The sequence below is a fragment of the Heteronotia binoei genome, chromosome 1, assembly GCF_032191835.1.
Source record: "Heteronotia binoei isolate CCM8104 ecotype False Entrance Well chromosome 1, APGP_CSIRO_Hbin_v1, whole genome shotgun sequence".
In the NCBI taxonomy this organism is placed as follows: Eukaryota; Metazoa; Chordata; class Lepidosauria; order Squamata; family Gekkonidae; genus Heteronotia; species Heteronotia binoei.
In genome coordinates, this window is record NC_083223.1 from 270,849,770 (window position 1) to 270,875,826 (window position 26,057).

Genomic DNA, 26,057 nt, shown 5'->3' on the forward strand with positions numbered 1-26,057 from the left:
ATGCCTCACAGCCAATCTCTAATTCTCTAACATTTGGTTTGCCTTGTGGCAGTGTTATAAGGTCTCCAATTATTCTAAACAATTGTGCTGGGCGCGAATTTGCAGATGCAATCTTGGTTGCAAAGTAATCTTTCTTTGCAGCCTTGACTGCCATCTCATAAGACTTCATAAACGTTCTATAAGGTGCTCTCGTCGCTTCATCCCGAGTATGCCTCCACTGCCTCTCTAGTCATCTGAGCCCTTGTTTCAGCCGGCGCAGCTCCAATTAAACTGTCAATGTAGTTTTATTCAATATTTGTATGACCAATGTATGAAATTATGTTGTTAGCCACCCTGAGCCTGCTCCGGCGGGGAGGGCGGGATATAAATAAAAATTGTTGTTGTTGTTGGTTTGGCTTGGTACGAGGTTTGGTTCTTGAGTCAGCCTTAAACCATGAACTGAACCATGTTTTGCCATGTCTTTCCCATCACTACTGAGCTGCAATTCTGGTTTCATTCTGGCATGACTTTTGTACAATTTAAGGTCTCAGCCTCTGTGCTTAAAGTCAGAATAAAGATCTTTTGGAGACAATATTTTATTCTGTACGTGAAGCTAACTTGGGAAGTCTGACTGGCGCTTCACAAGTAACCGCGCCGCAATATTGTAGTGAGTTTGGTGGGATTCACAGAAATGCTGAATAGTAAGAACATAAGAACATAAGAGAAGCCATGTTGGATCAGGCCAACGGCCCATCAAGTCCAACACTCTGTGTCACACAGTGGCAAAAAATGTTATATACACACATACACTGTGGCTAATAGCCACTGATGGACCTCTGCTCCATATTTTTATCTAAACCCCTCTTGAAGGTGGCTATACTTGTGGCCGCCACCACCTCCTGTGGCAGTGAATTCCACATGTTAATCACCCTTTGGGTGAAGAAGTACTTCCTTTTATCCGTTTTAACCTGTCTGCTCAGCAATTAAAGAAACATTCTGATTTGCTGTAGTTAAGGGTGATTAACATGTGGAATTCACTGCCACAGGAGGTGGTGGCAGCCACAAGTATAGCCACCTTCAAGAGGGGTTTAGATAAAAATATGGAGCAGAGGTCCATCAGTGGCTATATACAGTGTGTATATATATAATTTTTTTTTGCCACTGTGTGACACAGAGTGTTGGACTGGATGGGCCATTGGCCTGATCCAACATGGCTTCTCTTATGTTGTTAAGGGTTGATGGGGCCTTCCAGAACCAATCCATGATGCTGCAGGATGTGGCTAAACTTCCACTGAACCTAGGCCAAATGCCCAGCCTTCAAACCCTTCAGTTTAGGCTCCGCTCGTCAAGTCTGGCTTTAACTCTGGCTCAACCAAAGAGCATGCTGGGTAGAACCAAAGTAGAACCAAATGCTGCTAGCATCCCTCTCCTGTTCCCCCCTCCCTTCCTTAGAAAATCTCCCTGCTTTAAAATGGTGATGTGTGAAAAGCCTTATCTGAATCTTCTCAGCTCAGGCCCGGGGGAGTCCTAGGAGCCTGGCAAACCATCAAGGCCAGAACACCTAATCAACATGAGAATGTATTTGCAACATCTATGTGTGAATGTCCCCTGCACAATTTCCCTGCCCGTAGGAATGCCTTTGAAGTGCTCCTTATATGCAATGTATTTACTGTATGTTTTCAGTCTCTTCAAGCCTTGGCTTAGGCCACAAGTATCCAGTATCAATAAACTAGTTTCTTTGTATCTACATCGACTCGTTATTGAATCTGCAGATTTGACACCGCTATAGACCACAGTGACTAATGTGAGGAAAATAGGAGGGTTAGAAACTTCCACCAGATCAATGACAAAGTCACAGAGACCGCTCCAGAAAGTTTGAGTCAACTGTTTATTGTCTCATGGTGTCATTGTGTGGAATCGAAGATAATCATCTTCTAAAATTATAATATTCTAAAAGTACTTCTGCGGCCATCATAAGGAACTGGTCCCAAGATGCATAGGTTTCCGTGTTAAATTCCCCCATCAGTCCCTGGAAAGTGAAGATTAAAAGGTGGTTATATCTCTGGTAACCCCAAGGTTATTAGATAACCCGCAAACATGTCCACATGGTGGGGGGGAAGCAAACTCTGTTTATTATTATCCACCAATTATTCTGATGGAAAGGATCCTTTCAATCATGATTCAGACACTCTGTGATCTCTGGAAAATGGCATTGTCAATACCATGATATCATACCTCAGTGCAAACCCTGAAGGGATTTCATAACTCATAATCCTCTGTGAAACTCTTAAGGATCTCACAGATCTCTCTGAGACAAATGATAGAGATCGGCAGGGTTTCCTGCTGGGCTTTTTCTAAAAAGAAGCCCTATGTGGAAACAATGGTGACATCAAGGGGTGTGGCCTAATATGCAAAGACATTCTGGCTGGGCTTTTTCTACCAAAAAAGCCCTGGAAATCGATAGAGTTCCCTTCTTCCAGCACACTTGTCACTGGCAGCCACTTAAGGCATGTGGAAGCAACACCTTTTCCTTCTGCCTGTAAGACAGGCTACCAGATTTCCAAGCCTTAGAGAGCCAGTTTGGTGGAGTGGTAAAGTGTCCGGACTCTAATCTGGGAGAACCGGGTTTGATTCCCCGCTCCTCCGCTTACACCTGCTGGAATGGTCTTAGGTCAGCCGTAGCTCTGGCAGAGGTTGTCCTTGAAAGGACAGCTGCTGGGAGAGCCCTCTCAGCCCCCCCTCCCCACCTCACAGGGTGTCTGTTGTGCGGGGAGAAGATAATGGAGATTGTAAGCCGCTCTGAGACTCTGATTCAGAGAGAAGGGCGGGGCATAAATCTGCAATTCTTCTTCTTCGTCTTCCCCACTCCTCCACTTGCAGTTGCTGGAATTACCTTGGGTTAGCCATAGCTCTCATAGGAATTGTCCTTGAAAGGGCAGCTGCTGTGAGAGCCCTCTTATCCCCACCGACCTCACAGGGTGTCTGTTGTGGGGGGGAGAAGATATAGGAGATTGTAAGCCACCCTGAGACTCTGATTCAGGGGGAAGGCGTGGTATAAATCTGCAATTCTTCTTCTTCTTAGTTTGAAATCCTTGGCCTAAGTCATTTGCAACCACGAAAGCTGATTCTTCCACTAGCATTGTTATGGGAAGCGGAAAGTCTTTTCTTTTTGAAATTCACTCCTTTAGAAAAAGCTATTGATTCTTTTTATTTGCTTTTGCCCTTTCATTTTTCTCCTTCAAATGTTAGGTTTCCACATGCAGGATTTCAAAGTAGGGCAAACCCCTGGTCCGTGCAGGGAATCCCCCACATTGGGCCAGCAGGGAGAACCCTATGTCACTGGCATGATGATGTCACCTGGAAGTAACATCATCAAAACGGTGACGCCGCTCTGGGCTTTTCCGGGAAAACTCTATAGTCTTCCCAGACGCTCTAGCCATTTGGGATGTAAAAACTCTATGGTACACATCTCCAAAGAGAAATTCTTAAGTCTTGGAGACTCTCCTTCTTGGCCCTCCTCTCTTCAAATCTCTCTTGGATCAAAATGGAAATGATGAGGCCCTGACCCAGATAGAAGAAGATGACTGCAGATTTATACCCCACCCTTCTCTCTGAATTAGAGACTTAGAGCAGCTTACAGTCTCCTAGATCTTCTCCCCCCACAACAGACACCCTGTGAGGTGGGTGGGGCTGAGAGGGCTCTCACAGCAGCTGCCCTTTCAAGGACAACTCCTATGAGAGCTACGGCTGATCCAAGGCCATTTCAGCAGCTGCAAGTGGAGGAGTGGGGAATCGAACCCGGTTCTCCCAGGTAAGAGTCCACACACTTAACCACTACACCGCACTGGCCCAGGCAAGCCCCATCTCATCAGATCTCAAAAGCTAAGCAGGGCTGACCCTGACAAGTATTTGAATGGGAGACCACCAGGGAATGTGAGCAGTCAGGAGGCAGAGTGTAAGAAAAGCCTCCTTACTTTTCATACACATGGACATTGTGAAGAAGAAGAAGAAAAAGATATTGGATTTATATCCCACCCTCCCCTCTGAAGAGTCTCAGAGCGGCTCACAATCTTCTTTCCCTTCCTCCCCCACAACAGACACCCTGTGAGGTAGATGAAGAGTCTCAGAGTCTCCAAAGAGTCTCAGAGTGGCTCACAATCTCCTTTACTTTCCTCCCCCACAACAGATACCCTGTGAGGTAGATGAAGATATTGGATTTATATCCCGCCCTCCACTCCGAAGAGTCTCAGAGTGGCTGACAATCTCCTTTACCTTCCTCCCCCACAACAGACACCCTGTGAGGTGGGTGGGGCTGGAGAGGGCTTTCACAGCAGCTGCCCTTTCAAGGACAACCTCTGTCAGAGCTATGGCTGACCCAAGGCCATTCCAGCAGGCGCAAGTGGAGGAGTGGGGAATCAAACTCGGTTCTCCCAGATAAGAGTCCGCACACTTAACCACTACACCAAACTGGCTCTCCACAGGCACGTAAGCAAAAAATGAATGGGGAAAAAAAATGAAGCCTGAACCAATCTACAAGGGATGGTATGCAACAACCATCGAGTCGTGCCAAGTCGCCACACAAACAGGATGGGAACGGCTTGTGGGGGAGCATGTGGACAATTTAGGATGCTTCTTTCTGAGCCAGCCCAATTTGGGATGCCTCACATGTGCCCCAAACTGCCCATCTGTTAGCAGCCTTTAAGATATACTTGTTTCAATGCCCATCCCATCCTGTCTAAGATTTCACAGAGATGAAAAGAAAACCTGTCTTTATTATCTGGGAACCTAGCAGTTGAGCCAATCAGACCTAAAACACATCTGTTATTCAGTATTAAGACACACACACACACACACACACACATGAAATTTGATGAAAAGTTTGTAGGGTTTCAAATATTACAGCAAATTAGCATGTAACATAATGAAGATGTTTTAATACATGCGAAGACCAAACACGAATAACAAGTTAAGTTTATAAGGTCACCATTTGTTTGGATTTAATTTCAGGGGAAACACGGCGAAGTAAATAAACATGTCAAAATTAGATGCAGATGTTTAAATGCGTCCCTCTCACTTGCTGAGTATAATTAACCGAGATGCCATTGTTATACTCCATTTGTCCATGCTTGAAAGGAGACGGAGAGTTCAAATAGGATCTCAGTTATTCTCAGCCATTGGGAAGGATGCTTTTACACATCAGTCTCCAATTCTGACACATCTATTTGCTTTGTTGTGTTTTCCCTGGGCCTAATCTGCATGAATCCTCCCTTAAAGGCTTTCCCTCTGCCTTTAACTTGTTCAAAGCTAGCATGGAGTGCTGTGGTTGCTTAGCAACAGCCAATGAGGGAATAAAATTGTTGAAGCTACAACAGGTTCTCCTTGGGGCTTTTAACCCCTCTCCCCAATGTATTCCTTTTGTATGGTTTGCACAAGGATTCATTTTTTTTTCTTAATTATTTGCTGGCTAGAGAAGACGGATCTAGGGTTGCCAAGTGCAATTCAAGAAATATCTGGGGACTTTTGGGGGGGGGGGGGTGGAGTCAGGAGACTTTGAGGGTGGAACCAAGAGACATTGGGGCGGAGCCAGTAGCAAGGTTGTGACAAGCATCATTGAACTGCAAAGGGAGTTCTGGTCATCCCATTTAAAGGGACCACCCGCTTTTTAGATGTTTTCCCGCCACTGGAAATAATGGAGAGGGGCATCTTTTTATGGGGCTCATACAATTGGACCCCCTGGGTTTTGAAACTTGGAGGGTATTTTGAGAAGAAGCATAAAATGCTTTGCTGCAAATGTGATGCCTCTATCTCGGAAACAAGTGCCCCCCCCCCTCGAGCCCCAGATACCCCCAGATCAATACTCCATTATACCCTATGGGAATTGGTCTACATAGGGAATAATGGAGTGCCCAGCAGACACCTCCCCTCCGCTTTCTGATGATCCTGAAGTGGGGTGAAGGACCTCCAAACCGGGGGATCCCCTGCTTCCAACTGGGGATTGCAAAAGAACAGTGGCAGCACAATATATGAAATACAAAAATACAAAAATACAAGATATTGTGCACAAGCAAACACTCTTAACTGGTGTATATAAAGTTCTATTATAATGAAATGAACAGCCCACAACAGTGGGCATACATTCATACAGTATAAATAACAGTCTCAAAACAATACTCCAAGGAGGACCCCACACAGTCACAGAGTTTTCCAAAATGAGTACAAAGACTCAAAAATAATGTTCCGCAGGAGTCCCTCCGTTGTTAGTTGACTTCTGAAGGACAAATTCTAACCTTCACGCAAACCCCGGATTTGATTGCGTTCCGCTGCTCCTGCAGCTTTCTCGTAAGTCAAACTGAAAACTCCAGCCAAGTTCTTTCTCAAACGCCCATTTAGGTATTTAGATACCTAAAGGGGCGTTTGAGAAAGAACTTGGCTGGAGTTTCAGAAGTCAACTAACAACGGAGGGACTCCTGCGGAACATTATTTTTGAGTCTTTGTACTGTGTGGGGTCCTCCTTGGAGTATTGTTTTGAGACTGTTATTTATACTGTATGAATGTATGCCCACTGTTGTGGGCTGCTCATTTCATTATAATAGAACTTTATATACACCAGTTAAGAGTGTGCACAATATCTTGTATTTTTGTATTTTTGTATTCCAACTGGGGATTGGGCAAACCGGAAACCACAGTGTACAGATTAGTAAGAAAAAAACAAAACAAAACACTGTGTAGATTACATGCTACAAATAATAGGTACCAAATCCTGCTGCCTTTACATCCCTCTTGCTAGTAAATGCAGATACTACCAGATGTAGCAGTCCTCTATTCAACAAGTGTTTAATTCGTGCTTCATTCGCCACGTCCATCGGCCGCGTATTCTTTTATCAGGAACCCATGCTAAGGCAATTGCTCACATCGACTTTCCTTAGTATTTCTAGTCTGCGCAAATGGTTCTTGATACCTATCGTTTGCAACATCCAGTTTGGTTCTCACTTGAAATAGTGTTTCTAGTTGTGGACTTTGGACTCTTTTTGAGTTATAGAAATTGTGTTAAGAGTGACGGATGCAAATTATAATAAGGAATACGTAAGAAAAGTGTGTAGAGCGTTAATTGTATTCCTTGAATGCAACTTTGTTGGTCTTAAAGGTGCCACTGGACTGAAATATTCATGTTACCTACCACCATGAGGTTGACCACAAAAACTTCTGAGTGGTTTTCTTCCTATGGGTGAACAGTGATGGTTAGAGAATGGTTAGAGGATGGTGAGAGAAATCCAAAAGATGCTGAATCACATTTTCAAGATGGAATAAGTAATGTCCCATGAATTAAAACCCTCCTCGTCTAAAAGCAAGATTTGCCATCTATGTGTGTGAGAGAAATGCCATTAACTGTCTTCTGATTTGTTGCAAACCTATGAATTAATGACCTCTACAAGATTCATAGTTACCAACCTTGTTCTCCTCTTGCAAACTGAGCACTGCGGCTTAGTTTTTGAGAGCCCGTTTGGTGTAGTGGCTAAATGTGAGGACTCTTATCTGGGAGAACCAGGTCTGAGTCTCCACTTCTCCACTTGCAGCTGCTGGAATGGCCTTGGGTCAGCCATAGCTCTCACAGAGCTGTCCTTGAAAGTGCAGCTTCTGGGAGATCTCTCAGCTTCACCTACCTCAAAGGGTGCCTGTTGTGGGAGAGGAAAGTAAAGGGGTTTGTAAGCCGCTCTGAGTCTGTAAGATTTGGAGTGGAGAGCAGGGTATAAATCCAATATTATCATCATTATCAACTTCTTCTTCTTCTTCTTCAGTCCATCTCGTGTTGTGTTTTCCTCTTTTACGGCTGCCTTCCATTTTTCCCAGTGTTATTGTCTTTTTTTAGCAACACGTTTCTTCTGTATAACAGCCGCATTTTAGTCATTTTAAGTTCTAGGTAAAATTCAGGATATCCCTGCATTGCCCATATTTTCTCTATTACATATTTTATTTACATATTACATACACTAGCATAGTTGCCTCCATCCCAGTTGCGACGTTGGCTGGCTTCCACTAGAAGCCAGGGATGGGTGTGCACTGAGGCGGGTGTAGACAAGCGCAACTCCCGCTTGCGCCAGCATCGAGGGACTTAGAATGGCGCAACTCGCACTTATGATGTCATAGTTGGAACATAGCCGGAAGAAGTTAGGGCCCTGCGACAGCTGATACCGTTCTGCAGGGCCTGTAAGCCGGCACTCTTCCACCAGGCCTTTGTGAACTAGACTGCTGGCCACTACAGTTTTTAGGCAACATATGGACCGCCCCTAGCAATCTGCTATATAGCAGCAGCGGAGAGGACAAGCTAAGATCTGCTTTACCGAGAATTATAAATCTGAAACTTAAGATCATAGCACCGAAATGTTAGCTATTCTATGTTTGTATACTGTTTTATGTTTTTTATGTCCCACCACTATGTCTACTCATGCATATATGCATGTCTATGTAAGCCGCCCTGAGCCCGCCTCAGCGGGGAGGGTGGGATATAAATGGAATGAAATAAACAAATAAAAATAGGGGTTAGTTGGCTTCCAAAGCACTCTCGGCCCTGCCCCCCCCCCGAGGCTGTTAATGGCGCTTCAAATGCATACATGCTCAAATGCACACATGTCTGTTACCCACAGGATTCTCTCTCCCAAATCAAGCAAATACTGGAAAATGTTTACCTTTCATAATCAATTAACTAGCCAGGCCTAGCCCTCATGAGTCCTCCCTCAAAGGCCAAAAAAAGCCCTGGAAAGGACCCTCCAGCTCCTGCAGATCAAAAAGGGAATGCTGTGGTTGCCTAGCAACACCCACTGAAGGAAATACATTCATTGGATCTATAGACTCTTCTTTTATTATTTGGGGGGGGGGGGTTAAAACCTGGCAATTAGTATTTTTGTATGGTCAGAGAGTCTTCTGGTTAGGGATTTATTCCTTTCTTTATTATTTGGTTGCTAGACAGGATGGACTGCTAGTCTGATCCAAAAGCACTCTTAGGTTGTTAACGAAAGTGCATTCATGTTACCTACCAGTGGTACTCTCAACGCAAAAACTCCTGGGCTGATTTCAGTCTGTGGGTGAAGAGTGAACATTAAAGGATGGTTAGGGACATCCAGAAGATGCTGAATCACATTTTCAAGATGGAATAAGTAATGTCCCATGAATTAAAACCCTCCTCATCTAAAAGCAAGATATGCCATCTATGTGTGTGAGAGAAATGCCATTAAGTGTCTTCTGATTTGTTGCAAACCTATGCATTAATGACCTGTTATGTCTTGAAACACAAGCCGATGTACCGCATGGTGATCGCTACAGAGGCGACCCACGAGTCCCCGGATGTAGCTCGCCAGACACCCCGCCCACCAAGATCTGTGGTGGGAAGTTTGACTGACCAGGATTGGACTGGTCAGACTGGGGGGCAGTTCCGGGAAGTGTATATAAGCGGGACCCGGCCCGCGTGTGCTCTCTCTTGTAATGTGCTACGAAATAAACCATGTTGCCTTCAAACCGTCTCGGTTCTCAGTACATTACAGTGGTGATGAGGATGGGATTCTAGCCAGCCAACTCCCGAGGGACTTCGCGGTCCTGGCCAGAGACAAAGAAGGCAAACCATCCTAGGAGACAGAAGCGCCTGCTGCCGCAGCCACCATGGCTAACCAGAGCAGAACCATGGGCCATCTCGAAGAGTTCAACCCTGCTACTCCGGAGAGGTGGGAGACCTACACGGAGTGGGTCGACTGCTACCTTCGAGCGAACATGATAACGGAGGATAGCCAAAAGAGAGACGTCCTCCTGAGCGTCTGTGGAGAGGCCACGTTCGAGATCGCCAAAGGTCTCTCGGCCCCCGCGAGGATCACGGAGAAGACATACGAGGAGATAGTCCGACTCCTCACCGGGCACTTCTTGCCCCAACCCTCATTCATCGCCCACCAGTTCCTCTTCCACAAGAGGGACCAAGAGGCGGGAGAGACGGCAGCGGACTACCTGGCTGCTCTCCGCCAAATCACAGGCAACTGTAGCTTCGACAAGCTAGAAGAGACCCTGAGGAACCGTTTTGCCTGGGGCCTGAAGGATGAAAGACTGCAACAAAAGCTCTTCTCAAGGGAAGAGCTCACCCTCCAGGGCGCCTTCAACGAGGCCGTTTCATTTGAGTGAACCACAAAAACCTTCCACAACACGAGGGCCAAAGCTGTCCATCAGGAAGAGATGGGGCCAAGCCAACCAGAGGAAGAAGAGGCACACCAGCTATGCCGCCAAACAGGGATGGACCTGCCCCCCAGTCTGACCAGTCCAATCCTGGTCAGTCAAACTTCCTGCCACAGATCTTGGGGGGGGGGGGCGTCTGGCAAGCTACATTCGGGGACTCGTGGGTCGCCTCTGTAGCGATTGCCATGCGGTACATCGGCTTGTGTTTCAAGACATAACAGGTCATTAATTCATAGGTTTGCAACAAAACAGAGGAAGAAGAGGCACACCAGCTACGCCACCAAACAGGGACGGGCCCACGAGCGACCCCGCGATCCCGAGCGACCGAGAGACCAGCCGCCACCAAGTGTGCCAGCTGTGGAGACCAACACGAGTGACAGGACTTACCCTACCACAACGTGGTCTGTAGGAGCTGTGGCAAGATGGGCCACATTGTGCGGGCTTGCTGGGCCAAGGCCACCTGCCGACGCCAGTCCACCAACCAGGAATTGACCGGGGACTACTCGACCGCCTCGACCAGCGTACAGGTAATGAACTTGCCAGACGATACCCCCAAAAGGTCAATGTCTCGGTCAGGATCGAGGGCAAACCCTGCCTGATGGAACTGGACTCGGGCTCCTCCATCTCCATAATATCGGAGGAGTCTTTGAGAAAGCTGTGCCCATGTGGCCGGCCCAGGCTGCGACCGGCATGCTTTGTACTCCGGGACTTTCAAAAGAACCCCGTTCAGATTCTGGGATGGGTCACGGTGGGGGTGGAGTATAATGGGTTTAGGGATAAACTGGACATACTAGTGGTTAAGCGGCAGCTCACCACCTTGTTGGGCCTGGCCTGGTTCCGGCTGCTGGGAATAAAGATCATGGGGGTGCAGCAGCTGGGGACGCAGGGATTTGAAAACGTGTGTAGGGAGTTCCCAGAGGTGTTTGATGGGGCCTTGGGATGCTACAAGGGCCCTCCCATATCCTTACCCCTCGACCTCCACGTGCGACCCATAAGGCTGAAGGCCAGGCGGGTTCCGTTTGCTCTGAAGCCTAAAATTGAAGCAGAGCTAGACCACCTCATGGCCCAGGGAGTGCTAGAACCCATTTCCTACGCCTCATGGGAAACCCCGATAGTTACCCCGGTGAAGCCGAATGGGGATGTGCGCATATGCGCCGATTACAAGTGCATATTTCCATTTCCCCCCCTTAATTAAAGATTTGTAGCTACTATGAAGCTCAAAAAAAGATTTTGGTAAAAAAGTTACCTCCTTTTGCTTATGGGTTCTGACAGCACACCTAAGCTTTTTTTTCATATCAGCGCATTCTCTATCAAACCATCCATGGATAACATATTGCCTACCAACTGATGGTTTGCCTTTCTTAACTAAGAAGGGTTTTAAGGAGTCAGTTAATTCTTCATAAAGTGACAAAATAGTCTCAGAATCTTCTGAATCCAAGATTTTTCTTTTGGTTTCCAGGAGTGGATCACTATAAAGCACTTGATGTAATTCATTTTGGAGTGCATCTGACCATCTCAAGCGTATATTTGTCGTAATTTCAATATCGGGAGATATAACCACAGGGGCACATATTGGATTCCGAGCCAAAGTCAAAAATATAAGAGGTTGGTGGTCGCTCTCTGGGAGCGACCCAACTTCAAAATATACTAGGTTACAGCAGAGAGATGGAGAAATTAATAAATAATCAATCACGCTGGCTCTCTTACCGCTAAAATAAGTAAATTCACCATATTTGTCACCCTCAAGGTTGCCATTTGGTTGCCACCTGGTTCGATTCGGATCCATTTCCCTTTTAGGGCAGAGGGAGGCTGCATGATTGCTGCGGTCTGTGAGATTCTTGTTTTTTTCTCTCTGCTTTTCCTGCTCCTTTTTAAAATTGGCTTCTCAGGGAATGGATTTGATAAATGGTTTTTATGCTCCCTAACTCAAGGCTGTTTATGAGGCTCTTATCTCTGACCTTGGCACTGAAAGACCCAAGACAAGGCTTAGCTGCTGCTTCATATTGGCACTTTTCTATTAGTGGAGGGTAGCTATATTTTGAAACTTAAATTTAAACCTCATTAATGGCGGCAAAGAGGCCCAGAGATACGGATGCTGACGCTGACGAGCTGGGAACCTCACCCAAATGCAAGCAGACGAAAATTAAGGATTTCTTTCCCTCCAAGATAAAGCAAGCTGGACATTTTGTGGAATATAATGTTAAGATTACAAACCGCTTTTCTCCTCTTGTGGAGGACTCGGATTTCCTGGATTTCCTGGGGGAGGAGGGGGAGTGTGGCTCTCTTTCTCGGCTTTCTCCTCAGCTGGAGCGGAGGGCGTTGGCTGTGGATGATGGTGGGGTGTGGAAGCCTCCCAGCCAGCAATTGTTGGGAGAGGTTGAGCCCCCACTTGCAAGTTGCAATATTTTGGATCTAATTGCAAGAACTGTTGACTGTGTTTTTAAAGGAGTGGGGGAGATTATAACTCAATTTAAAGCTCTTACAACAACGATTGCAGGGCTGTCTCTCTCAGAACAGTCAGCACCTGTCTACCAACTCGGCAACTACTCAAAATGATTGCAGCCCATGGTGGTCTCGGCAGTAAGTTGCGGAGAGGGAGTGGTGGCAACTTGCAGCAACTGATCCTACAGCCAAGCAAAATTGTCCTGATGATATGCAAGTACAGGGGATTGTACCCAAGCTGGGGAAGTAAATACACGGCCAAGAGACGTCTTAGTGAACTCTTGGGGATTAATACAGCTCCAATTGATCTTGTTTCAATAGAGCCGCTTAACCACCAGAATCAAATCCAGAGAGTCTTACTTTCCTTCTTCTCTGCCAGGATTCCCTCCCTGCTCCACAAGGAAAAAACGAACTTGAGTACAAGAGGAGTTTTTCCGGTTCGTGTATTTAAAGATAATATAATACGAGATCTATATTCCCTGAGACCCCGTGACAGTTCTCATTCAAAAACTAGAACTGTGATAAGGGATTTTACCTGCTCCTCTAATTCAGGCCAAAGGAATTCATCATCTAATGGCGTACAAGTCACAGACAACCAACCTGTGAATGAATATTCTGATATGAAATGGATACCGAGGGCCCTTTATTAGGACGGCCCATGGAGGATATCATCACTTTAACTAGCTTGGGAGGTTCTGAAACCTGTTGTGATGAAGAAGGAAACGGTTGGCTTGAGAACGCTGAGGAAAAAACATTGCTTCAATATTATTATCATCATCATCAACTTCTTCTTCTTCTTCAGTCCATCTCATGTTTGGTTTTCCTCTTTTACTGCTGCCTTCCATTTCCCCCAGTGTTTTTTTTAGCAACACGTTTCTTCTGTATAACAGCCGCATTTTAGTCATTTGAAGTTCTAGGTAAAATTCAGCATATCCCTGCATTGCCCAAATTTTCTCTATTACATATTTTTAAGAGACCCTCCTACACTAGCATAGTTGCCTCCGTCCCAGTTGTGCCGCTGGCTGGCTTCCACCAGAAGCCAGGGATGGGTGTGCACTGAGGCGGGTGTAGACAAGCACAACTCCCGCTTGCGTAGAGGGGCTTAGAATGGCGCAACTCGGACTTATGATGTCATAGTTGGAACATAGCCGGAAGAAGTTAGGGCCCTGCGACAGCTGATACTGTTCTGCAGGGCCTGTAAGCCGGCACTCTTCCACCAGGCCTTTGTCAACTAGACTGCTGGCCACTACAGTTTTTAGGCAACATATGGACCACCCCTAGCAATCTGCTATACAGCAGCGGCGGAGAGGACAATCTAAGTTCTGCTTTACTGAGAATTATAAATCTGAAACTTAAGATCATAGCACCGAAATGTTAGTATACAAACATAGAATAGCTAACATTTCGGTGCTATGATCTTAAGTTTTATGTTTAATGTTTTTTATGGTTTTAAGTTTTATGTTTTTATGGTTTTTATGTCCCGCCACTAAGTTTTATGTTTTTTTATGGTTTTAAGTTTAAGTTTTATGTTTTTTATGTCCCGCCACTATGTCTACTCATGCATATATGCATGTCTATGTAAGCTGCCCTGAGCCCGCCTCAGCGGGGAGGGCGGGATATAAATGGAATGAAATAAATAAATAAAAATAGGGGTTAGTTGGCTTCCAAAGCACTCTCGGCCCTGCCCCCCCTCCCAAGGCTGTTAATGGCGCTTCAAATGCATACATGCTCAAATGCACACATATCTATTACTCACAGGATTCTCTCTCCCAAATCAAGCAAATACTGGAAAAATGTTTACCTTTCATAATCAATTAACTAGCCAGGCCTAGCCCTCACGAGTCCTCCCTCAAAGGCCAAAAACAGGCCTGGAAAGGACCCTCCAGCTCCTCCAGATCGAGAAGGGAATGCTGTGGTTGCCTAGCAACACCCACTGAAGGAAATACGTTCATTGGAACTGTAGACTCTTCTATTATTATTTGGGGGGTTTTAAAACCTGGCAATATAGTATTTTTGTATGGTCAGAGAGTCTTCTGGTTAGGGATTCGTTCCTTTCTTTATTATTTCGGTGCTAGACAGGATGGACCGCTGGCCTGATCCAAAAGCACTCTTAGGTTGTTAACGAAAGTGCATTCATGTTACCTACCAGTGGTACTCTCAACGCAAAAACTCCTGGGCGGATTTCAGTCTGTGGGTGAAGAGTGAACGTTAAAGGATGGTTAGAGGCATCCAGAAGATGCTGAGTCGTATTTTCATGTTGGAAAATAAGCAATGTCAAATTAATTAAAACACTCCTAATATTGCAAATCACTCTGTAAAAAGTCTGCCGTGAAAACGTTGTGAAAGCAATGTCACCCCAGACTCGGAAGCGACTGGTGCTTGCACAGGGGACTACCTTTAATATAAAAGCAAGGTTCTCCCTCTCTCTCATCTTCTGAGCACGGAATAGAGGTCAATGGATGTCTGTGGGGGGATGCGTACTTGTGGATTGTGCAGGGAGGGTGGACTAGGGGACCATGGAAATCCCTTCCAACTGCATGATTCTGTGATTTTAAGTCAGAGCTCGGATCTTAAGTAAAACAGTGATAGTCCTGTTTTTCTCATGGGGGAACTACAATTTGGGAGACTACAACTTGAGAGGCATGTTAGGAATATAATTTATTGCATAGTCTAGTCCAGGACTCTTTGTTCCTTGATTCTCCTTGGGTTCTCAGGGATAGCCTGGTGGTGCTAGAGTATGAGAGATCTGCTATGAAGTTTCCTAATTTTGATGTCGTGTTTGGTGCAGCAGTTAAGAGCAGTGAATTCTAATCTGTCATTCTGGGTTTCATTCCCCACTCCTCCACAAGCAGCTGCTGGGTGACCCTGGGGCAGTCATAAGAACATAAGAGAAGCCATGTTGGATCAGGCCAATGGCCCATCAAGTCCAACACTCTGTGTCACATAAGAGAAGCCATGTTGGATCAGGCCAACGGCCCATCAAGTCCAACACTCTGTGTCACACAGTGGCAAAATTTTTTATATACACACATACACTGTGGCTAATAGCCACTGATGGACCTGTACTCCATATATTTATCTAAACCCTTCTTGAAGGTGGCTATACTTGTGGCCGCCACCACCTCCTGTGGCAGTGAATTCCACATGTTAATCACCCTTTGGGTGAAGAAGTACTTCCTTTTATCCGTTTCAACCTGTCTTCTCAGCAATTTCCTCGAATGCCCACGAGTTCTTGTATTGTGAGAAAGGTTGAAAAGTACTTCTTTCGCTACTTTCTCCATCCCATGCATTATCTTGTAAACCTCTATCATGTCACCTCGCAGTCGACGTTTCTCCAAGCTAAAGAGTCCCAAGCGTTTCAACCTTTCTTCATAGGGAAAGTGCTCCAGCCCTTTAATCATTCTAGTTGCTCTTCTCTGGACGTTCTCCAATGCTATAATATCCTTTTTGAGGTGCGGCGACCAGAACTGCACACAGTACTCCAAATGAGACTGCACCATTGATTTATACAGGGGCATTATGATGCTGGCTGATTTGTTTTCAATTCCCTTCCTAATAATTCCCAGCATGGCGTTGGCCTTTTTTATTGCAAACACACACTGTCTTGACACAGTCACAGTTCTCTCAGAGCTGTTCTTAAGAGCAGTTCTCTCAGAGCTCCCTCAGCTCCACCTACCTCACAGGGTGTTTGTTGTGGAAAGAGGAAGGGAATGAGATTGGAAATAGCTTTAAGAGTCTGAGTGAAGGGCAGGGTATAAACCAAATCTTCCTTCCTTCCTTCCTTCCTTCCTTCCTTCCTTCCTTCCTTCCTTCCTTCCTTCCTTCCTTCCTTCCTTCCTTCCTTCCTTCCTTCCTTCCTTCCTTCCTTCCTTCCTTCCTTCCTTCCTTCCTTCCTTCTTTTTTTTCTTAGTGGTTTTGAATTGACACCTATTATCAGGGGTGGAATTCTAGCAGGAGCTCCTTTGCATATTAGGCCACACACCCCTTATGTAGCCATTCCTCCAAGAGTTTACAGAGTTCTTATAACAGGGCCTTCTGTAAGCTCTTGGAGGATTGGCTACAGAAGGGAATGTGGCCTAATATGCAAAGGTGCTCCTGCTAGAATTCCACCCCTGCCTGTTGTAGCGAGATTGCTTATGCACACCTCGGTGTAAAGCACTACAAAGCACACTTGGAACTTCCACTCAAATGGACAAAGTACATGGATTCCCTTAGCTAATGAAGATCTGAGAAGGCTCCTATAAAGGAATCTCCTCTCCTTTTGACAAGTTTTTATCCCACGTGGAGGCAGGACAAGGGGCGACCTTCATGATAGTATTGTTTCTCATTTGCAACTCCTAAATCAGTTATCCATTGATCATATGAAACTAACGTACAATAATGCTGGAATCTCTGTCTCCTGTTTCTCTTGAACGTTATCAGAGGAGGATACAGCTGGGGAGGGCTTGCAAGACTCCCCTAAACCAGTCCAGCATCCAATAACTTTGTCCCTTTTCTGCTTATCTGGTCAGTGGCTTGTCAACTTTTGCAGAACTGCGTAGCAAAGAGCTGGATATCCACCTGACATCACCTTTCTTCATCTTTCTCCATCCGACCACCTCCATCTATCAGCCCAGTTTAGGAAGTCATAGAAGGGACTTCCAGGGTTGTCTAGTCCAACCCCCTGCACAATGCAGGAAACTCACAAATACCTTCCCCTAAATTCACAGGATCTTCATTGCTGTCCAGCCTCTGTTTAAAAACCTCCAAGAAAGCAGAGCCCACCACCTCCTGAGGAAGCCTGTTCCACTGAGGAACTGCTTTGACGGTCAGGAAGTTCTTCCCCCTAAATTTATAGGATCCTCATTGCTGTCAGATGGCCATCTAGCCTCTGTTGAAAAACCTCCAAGGAAGGAGAGCCCACCACCTCCTGAGGAAGCCTGTTCCACTGAGGAACCGCCCTGATGGTCAGGAAGTTCTTCCCCCTAAATTCACAGGATCCTCATTGCTGTCAGATGGCCATCTAGCCTCTGTTTAAAAACCTTCAAGGAAGGAGAGCCCACCACCTCCCGAGAAAGCCTGTTCCACTGAGGAACCGCTCTAATGGTCAGGAAGTTCTTCCTAATGTTGAGCTGGAAACCCTTTTGATTTAATTTCAACCCATTGGTTCTGGTCCTACCTTCTGGGGCTACAGAAAACATTCCACACTATGACAGCCTTTCAAGTACTTGAAGATGGTGATCATATCACCTCTCAGCCACCACTTCCTTCTACACAAAAAGCCAAACTTTATATCCCTCCTCACCTTCTCAATGTGTGGAAGCTGCTCTTCCATCATCTGATTTAGCCGATCCTTAGACATCCCACAAGCACCCTTCTTTTTCTCCAGGTATTCACTGAAAACACAGGCTATCGTTTTCATGGCCTCTTCAAATGAAGACAAGGGCATCTTGAGCTGGCTGCTGATCTAGAAAGGCAACACCCAGGACAGTGTGCATATGTCTGTTTGTCTATAAATATGCATATCTTTTGGAGGGGAGTTTCACTCGTTCATAACGCGCTTTAGAGTTGCGGAGTGAGCCTTCATATTCGGAGCCAGCACAACCCGGATGCTAACGGCCATCAACATAATGTGGCACCCTATGATTTGTTCTGCATGCAAGTATCAACCAAGGCAAAACACATTCACAAGTGCCATGACACCCCTCTCACCAGTTTCCAGCAGTGCACACAATATTATTGTAGACGCTCAGGCCGATTTCACACTAGGGCTTGTCTGAGTGGAGAGCCCTTTTGATCCCGGTGTTTCACTCCGTTTTTGCAAAAGTTTCCCCGGAGCTGTGAGTTGGCCGCCATTCTCCAGCGGCAAGCAGAAACCACTCGGAAGAGGATGCTGCTTGCTGCCCAAGAACGCCATGCCAACTCACAGCTCCGGGGCAACTTCTGTGAAAACAGGGAGAAGCCCCCTTGTCCAGATTGCTCAGAGGTTTGGGCTGGGTTGTCATCGATACGCAGATGACATCCAGCTTTATCTGATGATGGACGGCAGTACCTCCTTTTATCCATTCTAACCCGACTGCTCAGCAATTTCATCGAATGCCCACGAGTTCTTGTATTGTGAGAAAGGGAGAAAAGTACTTCTTTCTCTACCTTCTCTAACCCGTGCATAATCATGTAAACCTCTATCATGTCACCCCAAAGTCGACGTTTCTCCAAGCTAAAGAGCCCCAAGCATTTTAACCTTTTTTCATAGGGAAAGTGATTAACCCTTTAATCATTGCCCTTTTCTGCACCTTTTCCAATGCTATAATGTCCTTTTTAAGGTGCGGTGACCAGAATTGTACACAGTATTCCAAATGAGACCACACCATCGATTTATACAGGGGCATTATGATACTGGCTGATTTGTTTTCAATTCCCAATAATTCCCAGCATGGTGTTGGCCTTTTTTATTGCAATTGCACACTTTGTTTTTAATGTTGGCCTTGTGGCCTCTTAGCGTGAGCCACCCTGAGCCTGCTTCGGCTACCCTACGTAGTTTTAGTCTTTTAATGTTAAAGATGCAGCTGCGCTGGGCAGGGCATATCTCCAGGATGGAAAACCACCGCCTTCCCAAGATTGCCCTGTATGGCGAACTTTCCACTGGCCATCGAAATAGAGGGGCACCAAAGAAGAGGTACAAGGACTCCTTGAAGAAATCCCTTGGTACCTGTTGCATTAACCATCACCAGTGGTCTGACCTAGCCTCAGATCGCAAAGCATGGAGGCACACCATCCACCAGGCTGTCTCTTCTTTTGAGAACGCACGCATAGCTGGTCTTGAGGACAAAAGGAGATCGAGGAAGAATTGTACTGCTACAGCACCAACCCCAAATCAGACTTTTCCCCTGCAGCCACTGTGGCCAGACCTGCCTGTCCCGCATTGGTCTTGTCAGCCACCAGCAAGCCTGCAATAGACGTGGACTACTGCACCTTTCTTAAATCTTGGTTCGCGAAGTCAAGCCGAGAGAGAGAGAGAGAGACCATTGACAGCAATTGAAACAGCAGGTGTGCCAAGTCGCATTTCTGATATCATCATCATCATCATCATCATCATCATCATCATCATCATCATCATCATCATCATCATCTTCTTCTTCTTCTTCTTCTTCTTCTTCTTGCAGAGGGGCCATCTCTTATCTGGAAGGAGCTGGTTCGATTCCCCACTTCTCCATTTGCAGCTGCTGGAATGGCTTTGGGTCAGCCATAGCTCTCGCAGAGCTGTCCTTGGTTGTCAGGGAGGAAGGTAAAGGAGATTGTAAGCCACTCTGAGATTCAGAGCGTAGGGTAGGGTATAAATCCAATGTTGTCTTCTTCTTCTTTGCACTGACTACGGTGAGAGTAGTCTTATTCTTGTATTTTGCAAAACTTCGTTTATAGCTGCCTTCCCCTAACAGAAGTCCTTGCCCTGGGATGGGAGTGAGTTCTTTTGACTCATGTGACAGCTCTAAGGTTAGGGAAGAACCTTCCGTGAAAGGGTGGAGGAGATCTGAATTTGAATCACCTTGTTACATCTCTGATTGGTCAGAAATGAGACACTTTCCACCCTTTCCATCTCTGTTGACTTTGTTACCAAAGATAGGTCTTTAAAGACCTCTCCTCTCCTTTATTTTATCCTAACAACAACTTCCCTGTGAGACAGGTTAGCCGGAGTGTGTTTAACTCACCCAAGAATACTGAGCAAACTTGCATGACAGATTGGGAATTCAGAACTGGGTCTCCTAGCTCACAGTCAGACACTCTAACCACTGTACTATAATGTTCTCCGATAGCTCAGGGACATTGCGGCCACCATTCTGTTTCGGTAAGTGCCAGAATGTTTCCACCATGATGCTCTGTGCAGCCTCCAATTTCCTGGCTTCACGCAGGTAAACTTTTTCTTCCATTGGAAGGAGCGTAAGAATATTCTGGAGATATCGAAGCCACTTTCCTTTTTTGGCAATTCCCTTTCCCTTTATTAAGCACCTTTCTGGAACATTCTTTTATTGTATAACCCTGTTTATCGTTATAGAAAAGCCATCCTGAACTACTCTGGCATGTCTTGTCTCCACGGATATATTCAAATTTCGTGAGAGAAATGCTTCAAACAAAGATGAAAAGTTGGGGAGGGAAACGTTGTCTTTTAAATTCGGTGTCAGATCTCCTTGGGAAGCGATAGCTTTTGCCCCTAGAATTCTAGTCCAGAGCAGGAATTTAGCTTCCCAGTTTCAGTTCATCGTTCCTTGGGATTTAGTTTGGGTCATGCAAAGATTTCTTTTTTAAAAGCCATGGAGGGGGGTGGGGAGAGACGGTAAGCAATGCCCTACTTCCTGGCATCTCCTGGCAGGAAGTTTGGTGTAGTAGTTAAGTGCGTGGATTCTTATCTGGGAGAACCAGGTTTGATTCCCCACTCCTGCACTTGCACCTGCTGGAATGGCCTTGGGTCAGCTGTAGCTCTGGCAGGAGTTGTCCTTGAAAGGGCAGCTTCTGGGAGAGCCAGTTTGGTGTAGTGGTTAAGTGTGAAGTCTCTTATCTGGGAGAACCAGATTTGATTCCCCACTCCTCCACTTGCACCTGCTGGAATGGCCTTGGGTCAGCCATAGCTTTCATAGGAGTTGTCCTTGAAAGGGCATCTGGTGTAAGAGCTCTCTCAGCCCCCTCCACCTCACAGGGTGTCTGATGTCGGGGAGGAAAGGAAAAGAGATTGTAAGTAGACTATTTTCTGGGAGAACCAGGTTTGATCCCCCACTCCTCCACTTGCAGCTGCTGGAATGGCCTTGAGTCAGCCATAGCTCTGGCAGGAGTTGTCCTTGAAAGGGCAGCTTCTTGGAGAGCCAGTTTGGTATAGTGGTTAAGTGTGAAGTCTCTTATCTGGGAGAACTGGATTTGATTCCCCACTCCTCCACTTGCACCTGCTGGAATGGCCTTGGGTCAGCCATAGCTTTCATAGGAGTTGTCCTTGAAAGGGCATCTGCTGTAAGAGCTCTCTCAGCCCCACCTACCTTACAGGGTGTCTGTTGTGGGGGAGGGGAGGTTAAGGAGGAGGATATTGGTTTTATATCCTGCCCTTCACTCTGAATCTCAGAGTGACTCAAAGTCTCCTTTATCTTCCTCCCCCACAACAGACATCTTGTGAGGTAGCTGGGGCTCACAGACATCCTGTGAGAGCTCTGACAGATGCTGCCCTTTCAAGGACAACCTCTGTCAGAGGAGGAGACTGTGACCACTCTGAGACTCTGAGGCTGGTTTCACACTGTGAGATTGACATGATTTTATCCCATTCAGAAAAAAAAATCCTCTAAAGTTTGAACCATTTCTGGGTAATCAGACAGCTGCTCCTGAAGCGGCAGGATCCTGACAGCGCTCCGTGGTTGCCCATTCACACTGCTAGTCCGGCTCAACCACGGATGCGCTGCAGAAAGGGTTGTCTCTTTAAAAAAGGCCCCTATGTGTGTGCTGTATTGGAGAAGCGCACTTCGGAGAGGGGTGAGGGGGGAAAATAAAACCCCAACCTTGCCAGAAGTGGCTTCGTAGGACCTCACAGTTTTTCTACTTATGAGTTGCCCCAGGGCATTCAGACTGCAGCAGGTTATATGACCTACAACCGATTCAGGAGGATGCCATCCAGAAAATCCAGTCCAACACTCTGTGGCACACAGTGACCAAAATACCAGGCACCATCAGGAGGTCCATCAGTGCAGCCAGGACATCAGAAGCCCTCCCACTGTGCCTCCCAAGCACCAAGAATACAGAGCATCACTGTTTCCACGTTGCTTAAGAACCTAAGAGAAGCCATGTTGGGATCAGGCCAATGTTCCACCCAGTCCAACACTCTGTGTCACACAGTGGTCAAAAAACCAGGTGCCATCAGGAGGTCCATCAGTGCAGCCAGGACATTAGAAGCCCTCCCACTGTGCCTCCCAAGCACCAAGAATACAGAGCATCACTGTTTCCACGTTGCTTAAGAACCTAAGAGAAGCCATGTTGGGATCAGGCCAATGTTCCATCCAGTCCAACACTCTGTGTCACACGGTGGCCAAAAAACCAGGTGCCATCAGGAGGTCCATCAGTGGGGTCAGGACAGTAGAAGCCCTCCCACTGTTGCCCCCCCCCCCCCAAGCACCAAGAATACAGAGATCACTGCCTCAGAAAGAGATATTATCCTGTGGCTAATAGCCACTGATGGACCTCCGATCCATACGTTTATCCAATCGCCTCTCGAAGCTGTCTATGCTGGCAGCCGTCACCACCTCCTGTGGCAGATGATGGGACTGAAGGATGATCTGCCAAGACAGCTGTTTACAAGAAACAAAACATCATAACTTTTAGATTAGTCACACGAGTGTTTGTTTGTGAATGCGGTGCTACTCCCCTTTCCATCAGGAATGTCATCATTCTAGCTTCGGGAAATCCTTATGCAGATTGTGTGCCAATTGCGCCATCCCATTTTCCACCAAAGACCTGCCTATTCCTGTTTCTGCCATGTATCCCTTCAAGTTCTGGAACTGTAACAAAAGTGCAGATGTTGGGTAGCACCAATTCTGAACATAGATCTCCTCATTCTATTTTTTTTTTTTTAAAGTAGTTGATAGAATAGAACCCTATTATCTCCTTCCCCTCCTGTTTCATAACTGCAAGAATGCAAAGTGGGCAAAGAGAGGTTTAATCACACGACCTGGGACAAAATTTCGGCAACTTCAATTGTTTTTCCACGGCTAATTATTACGTTGTTGCATCAGGGTTTATGGGACATTAGTAGGGTTGCCAAGCCCAATTCAAGAAACATCTGGGGACTTTGGGGGTGGAGCCAGGAGACATTAGGGGTGGAGCCAAGATCAAGGCTGTGACATGCATCATTGAACTGCAAAGGGAGTTCTGGCCATCACATTTAAAGGGACGGCACACCTTTTCAATGCCTTCCTTCCATAGGAAATAATGAAGGATAGGGGCACCGTCTTTTGGGGCTCATAGAATTGGACCCCCTGGTCCAATCTTTTTGAAACTTGGGGGGGTATTTTGAGGAGAGGCACTAGATGCTATACTGAAAATTTGGTGCCTCTACCCCCAAAAAAACAGCCTTCCCAGAGCCCCAGATACTCGTGGATCAATTCTCCATGATTTTCTATGGGAATAAATCCCCATAGGGAATAACAGAGTTCCCAGCAGACATTTCCCTCCCCTCCCCTCGCTTTCTGACGACCCTGAAGCGGGGGAGGGCCTCCAAACCGGGGGATCCCCTGCCCCCACCTGGGGATTGGCAACCCTAGACATTAGGGACAAGCATAAACCCAATAGAAACGGCCTTTCCCCAGTTTGCTGCAGCAGTTCAAACAAATTTATTTATTACTTTCCATTTATATCCCGCCCTCTCCGGAAGCGGACTCAGGGCGGCTCACAACATCATAAAATACAATCAATCCATAAAAACACATAAAACCATAATTTACATATATCAACTTTAAAACCATTCTATGGCGCTATTTCAGTACAATACAGGCGGTATCGAATTCTCGACTGTGATTGCCAGCATTCTGTAAGATGTACGGCGGCAGCCCTTTTTCAAACCGCAAAAGCCTGTTTAAATAATTCGGTCTTACAGGCCCTGCGGAACGCAGACAAATCCCGCAGGGCCCTTATGGCTTCTGGGAGGGTGTTCCAAAGTTCTGGTGCTGCCACCGAAAAAGCCCTGGATCTCGTCACACACAGCCTGGCTTCTTTTGGGCCAGGGGCAGACAGCAGATTTTTTGTCCCTGATCGCAGTGCTCTTTGGGGGATATATGGGGAAAGGCGGTCCCGTAGGTAGGCAGGTCCCTGACCATAAAGGGCTTTGAAGCTTAATACCAACACCTTGAAGCGAACTCGGTACACAACAGGCAACCAGTGCAGCTCCCTCAGCACTGGCTGAATGTGCTCCCATCACGGCAGCCCCATTAACAGTTGTGCCGCAGCGTTCTGCACTAGTTGTAGTCTCCGGGTTAGCGTCAGGGGTAGCCCCATGTAGAGAGCATTACAGTGATCTATTCTTGAGGTGACCGTAGCATGGATTACTGCCGCTAAGTCGTTGCGCTCCAGGTAAGGGGCCAGCTGCCGCGCTTGCCGAAGATGGAAAAAGGCAGATCTAACAGTGGCTGCTACCTGGGCCTCCATTGTAAGGGAGGACTCAAGAAGCACGCCTAAGCTCTTGGCCTTAGGGACTGGTATTAATGGTACCCCGTCAAGAGCCGGCAGCTGGATCTCTCCCCCCGGACCGCCTCGACCCAGGTAGAGAACCTCCGTCTTCGTCGGATTCAGTTTCAGCCGACTCAGTCTGAGCCAAGAAGCCATGGCTTGTAGCACCAGGTCTAGATTTTCCAGGGTACAGTCAGACTGGCCACCCATCAGTAGATAGAGCTGGGTGTCATCTGCATATTTATGGCAACCCAGTCCATACCTCCTGACAATCTGGGCAAGGGGGCGCATATAGATATTAAATAGCATCGGGGATAGGACCGCTCCCTGCGGCACCCCACAACTAAGAGAGTGCCTCTGGGATGCTTCCTCCCCTATCACCACCCTTTGTCCCCGATCTTGGAGAAAGGAGGTCAGCCACTGTAAGGCAGATCCCTGAATCCCCACATTGGCAAGGCGGCTAGTCAGTAGCTGATGGTCAACCGTGTCAAAAGCGGCTGACAGATCTAATAAGAACAGCACCACAGAGCCGCATGAGCTGTCGCATGAGGTCATCTATGAGAGCAACCAGAACTGTCTCCGTCCCATGACCTGGCCGCACCAGCTGTCGCATGAGGTCATCTATGAGAGCAACCAGAACTGTCTCCGTCCCATGACCTGGCCAAAAGCCGGACTGGAATGGATCCAGTGCGGAAGTGTCCTCCAGGAATCCCTGCAGCTGAATTGCCACCGCCCGCTCTATGACCTTACCCAAAAAGGGAAGGTTTGACACAAACAGGAAACAATCTGAAGGCAGAGGCACAAATTTCACGCACAGGAGATCACATGGTGATTTGTTAGAAACTCAGAAACCAAGGTATGGATGACACACAATTGATTTTTAAAAGAATGCTGGAGTGGAACAACAAGAAGACTTTGTAGTGAAAAGCCAAAGATCGTGTTTTGTGAGCATAAAGAAGTTCTAGTGTAGCTGGGGTATCATTCAGAGGTGCCAATTATGTCTCCAGGCAATTACTTGAAAAATATCAAGCATTGCTGGGAATTATTAGGAAAGGAATTGAAAACAAATCAGCCAGTATCATAACGCCCCTGTATAAATCGATGGTGCGGTCTCATTTGGAGTACTGTGTACAATTCTGGTCACCACACCTCAAAAAGGATATTATAGCATTGGAAAAAGTCCAGAAAAGGGCAACTAGAATGATTAAAGGTTTGGACCACTTTCCCTATGAAGAAAGGTTAAAACGTTTCGGGCTCTTTAG

At 46.5% G+C, this 26,057-nt stretch overlaps 1 protein-coding gene across 1 annotated transcript; it reads right to left on the bottom strand.

The window, feature by feature from the left end:
- Positions 1-1,849: 1,849 nt before the first annotated feature.
- On the bottom strand, positions 1,850-20,534 carry LOC132583076 (uncharacterized). The gene is made up of 7 exons (XM_060254778.1): positions 20,403-20,534; positions 17,915-18,076; positions 14,777-14,818; positions 12,403-12,600; positions 9,012-9,053; positions 7,157-7,198; positions 1,850-2,008 (listed from the first exon to the last, which is right to left on the bottom strand). Exons 1-7 carry the CDS (start codon positions 20,532-20,534, stop codon positions 1,907-1,909), a joined length of 720 nt encoding a protein of 239 aa, XP_060110761.1. The 3' UTR covers positions 1,850-1,906.
- Between the last annotated feature and the right edge of the window lie 5,523 nt (positions 20,535-26,057).